Source organism: Aptenodytes patagonicus, chromosome 8 (assembly GCF_965638725.1).
Source record: "Aptenodytes patagonicus chromosome 8, bAptPat1.pri.cur, whole genome shotgun sequence".
NCBI classification, from domain to species: Eukaryota; Metazoa; Chordata; class Aves; order Sphenisciformes; family Spheniscidae; genus Aptenodytes; species Aptenodytes patagonicus.
This window is the reverse complement of record NC_134956.1, coordinates 20,350,418-20,357,819: the sequence shown is the minus strand read 5'-3', so window position 1 is coordinate 20,357,819 and position 7,402 is coordinate 20,350,418. Positions and strand designations below refer to the sequence as shown.

The window sequence follows — 7,402 nt, the reverse complement described above, 5'->3', positions numbered from 1 at the left end:
GAATATTTATCCTCTGGTGTCTCTCCACCCCTTTCTGGTTTTTCATACTTTCTTGGTGCACTCTCAGCCAGCACGACAGACTTGCAAAGCGGTGTTTGTTGGTGTGCGGGCACAGAGTACTGTTTCATTTTCTGCCATGCGTCTGTCCTTGATATTTAGTTTCACATTTTCTGGAATGAAGCCGTATTGTACACCACCCATCTAAACCCTGAATTAAAGCTACTGGAGTTCCTTCTCTTTTGTACTAGCATAGCCAGGATCATAATCTGCCTGATATTACAAGTACCTAAAATATAAAGTTAACTTCAAACAGCACTGATTCTGCCCTCAGGGTACGTCAGAAGTCCCGAGACAGCCCTGGAAGCTACATGTGAGCAAAAGGCACGGTGTACAGATACCCTTTTTAAACTTTTTTGTATCCTTTTGCTGTAGCAAGGCTGGATCTGGTTGCCACTGATGGGTGACAGCAAAGCATGCGTTATCTTTGGTGGGTAAGAACTGGACTCGTCCATCTAGCGAGGGCATCGCTGAGAGGGGGGAATGCCTGTGCACAGAGATTAGCATTCAATACAGCAGCGCGGCTTGATAAGCTAAGTCTAAATAAAACCATCAGGTCACCCAAAGGTGATTTTTCATCCCCCGCATATAAGACTGACTATACAACTTGTGCTTAACTTTTCTAGAAGTGAAAAATCTGGTCCTTGCAGCTTTTAAGGAGGTTTTAAAATAACTATTCTCCCATCTCTGTGGTTTAAATAGAATCATAACCGTACTACTTATAGCCTGGAAGAGAGAGAGGATGCCAAAATATCAGGCATTTTTAATAGAGTAAGAGAAAGAAGACATTGGCTTGGGTACGAGGAATAGGAAAAAGAAGGCAAGATTTGAGCTAGAGATCACAGTTCTAGGCCCCTACATAGGAAGTTTCTTAAGGAAATACGATTCTGCAAAAGTTGGAACCCCGCTGAAAAGACCTAACAGTAAAACAGGCATGTAAGGTACACTTGGAATATAATTCCCAGCAACAGCATCAATGCCTTGCCCCTAAGTCTTTGTAACGCAACTCTACCTGATTACTCACTAAGATTCACCAGATCAAGCAATGATCTGGTATTCCAGGATGAGAATATAATTAGCACTGATAACCAACTTCTGCTGTGATCCAAAGTTCGTGACAGTTTTCCTTCTGTACCCAGATGCATTTTCAAAGAGCTTTGGGAGCGATCATTAAGTCTCACTTTGGTTTCAAGATACACCATCCACGGGTCATATTTCTTAGCCCAGCTCTAGCAGTATCAAGACAGCTCCATCTTCCTCCTGCCCACCTTCTCTGCAGCTATACACAAAGCTCAAGTTGCAAACTTCTCAGTATGCGCTTTGAGAAATGTTGCCTCTCTGGTGTTCAGAGTTGGGGGTGGAAAGCAAGACATAAAACCAAACCAGAAGGCTCCCCTAGTTTCACTCCCTGCCTAAATCTGGAGGTGCCACCTTAGCCCTCTTCTGATCTAACTGTCACACATCTCTTCTGCGCTCACTTCACAGCCAGGACAACTATTTCCCAGTTGATGTCTAACAACTTTGGACTACTCTCTACAGAAACACTCTTAGCACAGACGCAGATTTCTTCATGGAAATTGAGTTTCTCTCTCTCTGTCATTTTGTGTGCGACTTGCTCCAGCACTGCGATGATTAACGTTTGTTAAATGTTACGTGATACATCAGAAAGCAAGCGCGTCAGGCACAGCTTCCTCCGAGATGGCTAAAAAGTTGTGTCAGGATCCTGCCATCAGGCTGACAGTTTAAATACTTCAGAGGAGTTTTTGTAGAACAATAAAGCAGGTTAAAATGCCATGCTTAATAGATGTAAATTACCCGTTAAGAATTTAGTTTACAAATGAGTACAGTATTAACCAAGCCATGTTAAAAACCTGCTTTGCCAACTGAAATTAGCAATCCACAATTACGCGCTCTTTTCTATCATTAACAGAGGAGCTATTAGCTAAAACAGAAATTTGGTTTTAGTAGACACAAAAAATTGTGCTATTTAAACCTGTCGCCCATCATGAACTTAAGTCTTCTTAAAAATAGCTTTAGTCACTTTTATTGGTATAAACACCTAAATTGAGATCTAACAGCAAATAAGGATTGTGCTTGTCCATAATAACCTCAGCTGTGAAATCTACTCAGACACAAGACATACAACCTTCCACATACACAAGTTATTTGTCAGCAAAGCAGAATGCTGCCATTCTGAAACAATTACATACAGTAAAGGTTTTCAGTATTTTATTAAAGAAAACAGTCAAAATGTACAAGTATTACCCAGGTTTGTAGATAACTTCCTATAAAGGCAGTAAAATATGAATTTCAATCTAGGTTTTAAAAACTGCTATAGTTGATTATTTTTAAAGTTGATATTTTAAAATCACGTTTCACAAATAGTTCTGAAATATTACCAAATGAATAGTGCAACAAGAAAATTGAAATTAGTTCTACACTGACTGCATGTCAAGCAAAAGTTATAAGTAACTGCTTCAAATACTCAAACCATTTCAGAATGAATGAACCCAACAGCTCCCACCAAAAACTGACTTCTGACCACATTAGGAACGTCCTCTTCTTGTTCTTCACTTAAAATCAAATAATAATAAAACAACACCTCTTGAGGTCATCAAAAATAACTTTAGTATAAAATTGTCTTGGCCCTTATCAAATATTACATGAGTAAAATTGTTAAGCCTTTATCAAAACAGACAGGAATAGGAAAACAAAAAAAAATGTCATGGCCTTAATCCGTATCTGTTGGAATCATGTCTAGAAACGTTAGAAGACAGACCAGAAACTCGGAGCCCTGTTTTGTTTTTTAAAAACCACACAATCACAAAGAAAACCAGCTTCTTACTGCCTAAGGTTTGGGGGTGTTCTGCTCAAGTACCTGTTCCCATAGACAGCAACCTTTTATGTTCTGAAGAGAGCATACGCAAAATATAGAAAAATAAATAAAATAGCTTCTTACAGCCTAAGGTTTGGGTGCTGGGTGGTGGTTTAGTATGTCCCCCACAGGTCACACTCTCTTGAGATCATATGCAGAAACATGGAAAATGATATCCATTTTTCTTTTTTAGAAAGAAAAAAGCCCCCCTACATCCCAAAGCTCTTGAGATCGCAAAGGATGGTGCCCTGGGTGCTCTGGATGCTTTGGCAGCATGGGAAGTGGGCTCGGAGACAGACCCTGAGCTCCTTGTTGAAGATGAAGCAGAGGATGGGGTTGACCCCTGCCTGGGCAAACGTCATCCAGACAGAGGTGGTCAGGTAGACCTGGGGGATGGAGCTGGCCTTAATGAAGACCCGCAGGTAGCAGGCCACAATGTAGGGGGACCAGAGGAGCAGGAAGAGCAAGGTGATCATGTAGAACATCTTGCAGAGCCTTTTCTCCATCTTAAACTCCTCCAGCACCAGCAGCCTCTTGATCTGGCTGTGGGTGGCCTGCCTTATGCCCACGAGGGTGGGTGGCGTGGGCCCCCTGCCAAAGCCAGCCGTCCAGTTTGCAGCTGCTTGGCCAGTGGCTCCCGGCCCGTGGAAAGTCCAGTTTTGGCTGATAGCCGGTACCAGCTGGGCCGGCTTCATCTTGCGGTGGCCATGGATGAAGAAGAGCAGCTTGATGTAGACCAGGTGGGTGGCGGCAATGACGGCCGCCAGCATGAGCATGAAGCCCAGCGTGTCGTTGGCCTTGACGTAGCGGTGCTCGAAGATGCACTGCTCCTCCTCCCGGATGAACTTGTAGGTGCCCACGTCGAAGACGGGGGGGAAGGCCATGGCCATAGAGAGGGTCCACACCATGCACACCACAGCCAGGCAGGTCCAGCCCGTCATGCGCTTGGCGTAGAAGCGGTGGTGGGCGATGGCCATGTAGCGCGTGACCCCCACGCAGAAGAGCAGGAAGGCGGCGTGGAAGCAGAAGAGCACGGCCAGGAAGGCCAGCACCTTGCAGCTGAGGGGCCCGTGGGGCCAGGCGGCCCCGCTGCGCACCGACAGCATGACGAAGGGGAAGCAGGCCAGCGAGCGGAGCCCGTCGGCCAGGCAGAGGTCCAGCAGCAGGTAGTACGGGGCACGGTGCAGGTGCCGGTCCTTGAGGATGAGCCAGGCGAAGAGCACGTTGCCCGCCAGGCTCACGCAGAGGATCAAGCCCAGGGTGGCCAGCTTCAGCCCGGAGGCGCTCAGCAGGCCGCCGGCGCTGGGCAGGTGCGGGCTGCTGCTGCTCCCCAGCTCGCTGCTGTTCGCCATCGGGTCCTTCCTCCTCCTCCTCCTCCTCCTCCTCCTCCTCCTCCTCCTCCTCCTCGGCGGCGCCGCGCAGGCAGGGCCGGGGTCTCAGCGCCGGGGCAGCGCGCCGGGGCCGAGGGCCGCGCCGCCCGGCGCCCCCATGCCCGCCGCCGCCGCCGCCGTCCTCCCCCCGCCGCCAACGCCGCCGCCCCGGCCGCTCCGGCGACGCGGGGCGCTGCCGCCGCGTTCCCCGCGGGCCATGCGGCCCCCCCGCCCCGCGGCCGCGCTAGGGCCGCGCCCGGCGCCGCCGCCGCCCCATGGGGATGGGGGACGCGCTGGGGGGGGGGCGAGGCGCGGAGCGGCGCGGAGCCACCCCCTTACCGCCGGCGAGCTGCTCCTCCGCGCCGGGCGAGGGGCCGGCCGAGCCTGCGCACAGTGGCGGCGGCTCTGCCCAGCTCCCGCCGAGGACAATGGGGTAAATCCCCCTCCTTCTTCCCTTCCCTTCCTTCCCTCCTCCTCCTCCTTCCCTCCGCCCTGCCTCCGCCCCCCGCGCAGCCCGGCCCCTGCGGAGCGCGGGGCTGAGTCACGCGCGCAGCGGCGCGGAGCGGCGGGGAGGTCCCGCTGCCGCAGCGGGGCGCGGAGCGGAGCGGAGCTGCCCGCAGCCGCGGGCCCCGCCGGCCCCCGCCCTTCTCCCACCGCCGCCGCGGGGCGGAGCGGGGGGGGGGGAGTGTAGCGGCGGGGGTGGGTGCCGAGATGGGGCTCGGAGGCATCCGGGATGAGCGCGGGCATCCCTGCGGCGTGGGGTGGGGTGGGGTGGGGTGTCCGGCCACTGCTGCCGTCCCGCTGCGGTGTGGCCTCGGAAAGCCCCCGCGTCCCCTTTTGGAGGCAGAGGGGTGAAGCCGTTTACAGCTTATGGAGCTGATGTATGTGTGTGCGTGACACAGGTGTGTATATGCCCATATACACGATACCTACCGCATATATGTATTGATCCAATATATCCATACGTTAGTGATATACCTGTGTCTCATTCACCAATGTGCTTTCGCTAGATTTAGCCATACTAAATAGCCGTTTAAGTCTCTCTCTGCACGCAGGGGAGGCAAGTCCGGTAGCGCCTGTTGCAACGGAGCGTCTGGGTGCACAGTGCCTTGCTGGGCAGGCAGGTTTGCAGGGGAAGGAGGTTTGCAGCATGCTTATGTGGCGAACGTTTCAGTGCGAACGTCAAGGAAAAGCTGCCTCTGCAAATCAGGAGCCTGACATTTGGGGTCTGACTGGGGTTCCTAAGAAGACAGAAGGGGAGGGGAGATCGCAGATGTCCACATTGATGCTTTCTGCGTTTCTGCGTTGTGGAGGGGCTTACCAGCTCCCAGGCTCAGTTACAGGGGGCCCGTGGAGGGCTGGGCAAGTTTTTGTGAGCTGGGTGAAACACCTTTCGCCTGACTGGCACAGAGCTTCTGCTGACGCACCCGTACTGTTGGTGCAGGTTTATAATGGGCAGTTTAATTAATGTAGGCCAGTGAGATGCAGATCCTTGTCCTCTCTCTCCCACTTTGCCATCCTTGTGTATGTAGGGCAAGGCCTCTCTGTGTGCCTTGTAAGGCACGCACCACCATGCGGCCCTGGGCTCGCTGGAGATGCTAATGCAATTATCATACTATTACTGAGTTTCCTTCATGGCCTCTTGTGAAGGACGTGTCTGAAATCCTTTTTGAGCATTCTATTAAAAGCCATCAGTAAATTCAGCGTTATTCCAGAAACGATAGCAATTAAATCATCTGCATCAGCCCCAAAAGCGGATGTCGGTGGAGCAGCTTGTGAGCGGATCTTTCTGCCTGGTTTCAGAAAGTCTCACTGCATCTGACAGGGGCCAGGCACCGACCTCGATCGTGCCACCAGCCATCCAGAGCAGCTCTGCTGAACTCCTGGCATTTAAACAGTGGTAGAACCAAAACCAGATTTTGGCCCAAAGATGTGTTGAGGGCAATCTGTATCACGCGCAGGGCTTTATTTGCCTGTGGATCTGGTTTGTGTCTGTTATTTATTGCTAGTGTTAGGAAAGCAAAGAACTCGAGAGGGAAAAAAAAAAAGTGGCAGATAATTGAGGCTGCTTTTTGCTTCCTACCAGTACATCTGAGCTGTTTTCAGTTGTTAGGTTTCTCATTTGCACCGAAGTTCTACTGTGACAGAGAATTGCCCACGGGTTGTTCAGTGCTTTGTGCAATTTTCAAGGCGTTTCTCACATTCGTGCAGTGACTTGAGCGTCGGGTGCGCGGTGTCCTCTCGGCAGCCCTGGCACCGGCGTCGGGAGCGGTTTGTTTCTGGAGGAGCCGGGGACACCACGTACCTAGCTTGCCCCCAGTGCAACACAGGGCCACGTTAACAGACTCTCCCACGGCAGGGTGCCAGCAGCCGAAGCACTTTGCCAAGCACGAGTACGAGGATCTGTTGTCCTTGGGGGCACGTGGGTTTTCAGAGGAGCAGAGGAGACCTAATGGCCCGTGTTAGCTCTGTGATCTCTGCCATCAAGTGAGCAAAAGGGAATAACACACCTGCTTCCCTCCTCCGTGCCTGCGGGTAGGGTTTCTCCTCTCCCTGAACAATCGCCAGCGCAGCTGAGCTGGCTCAGGAGCTGCTGTAATTCACTACTTTCTTGCCAGGCCAGCAGCAAATTGCTAGCTCATCTTTCTCCCACCTGTAGCGAGGAGAGAGCAGGCAGGGAACAGTGTTTCATCCATCTTCCCAGGCCTGCTTCCCTGATGGGGCCGCTATATAGGGCTATAGGCGGTGTCAGCCAGGAATTTGGGGCCAGCTTTCTTGCAGGGCTGGCTGAGAGGTGCAATGCTAAAGGATCAGCCGAAAGGAATGGGGAAAACAAGAGGCAGGTGGGGGGTTAACAGTCTTCATACAAGCGGGCTCCTCGCCTCCCAAAGGGGCTGACATGGGGTTAGACCCGCCAGGATAACTCTGCCTGTTAGTTACACCCCAGCCCTTGTTCTTATCTCCCTGCCAGGGGAAGAGCCCTCCCTGCCCCAGGTGGCCCGTGCAGGCAGGGCATGCCTGCACCTCGGGGTGCTTCACCTCCTCTTTGCATCAGACCCATCAGGTTCAACCAAGTTCCTCACCTAGTCTCAGTCTCAGT

The 7,402-nt window shown here is 52.0% G+C and overlaps 1 protein-coding gene across 1 annotated transcript; it reads right to left on the bottom strand.

Moving 5' to 3' along the window:
* Positions 1–2,269: 2,269 nt before the first annotated feature.
* Positions 2,270–4,296, bottom strand: GPR27 (G protein-coupled receptor 27). The gene has a single exon (XM_076346654.1). It carries the CDS (start codon positions 4,282–4,284, stop codon positions 3,142–3,144), a length of 1,143 nt encoding a protein of 380 aa, XP_076202769.1. The 5' UTR covers positions 4,285–4,296; the 3' UTR covers positions 2,270–3,141.
* Positions 4,297–7,402: the final 3,106 nt, after the last annotated feature.

Bases quoted from the DNA above. Each gene is read 5' to 3' on its own strand.
- GPR27 (XM_076346654.1), bottom strand. From the start codon at position 4,284: ATGGCGAACAGCAGCGAGCTGGGGAGCAGCAGCAGCCCGCACCTGCCC.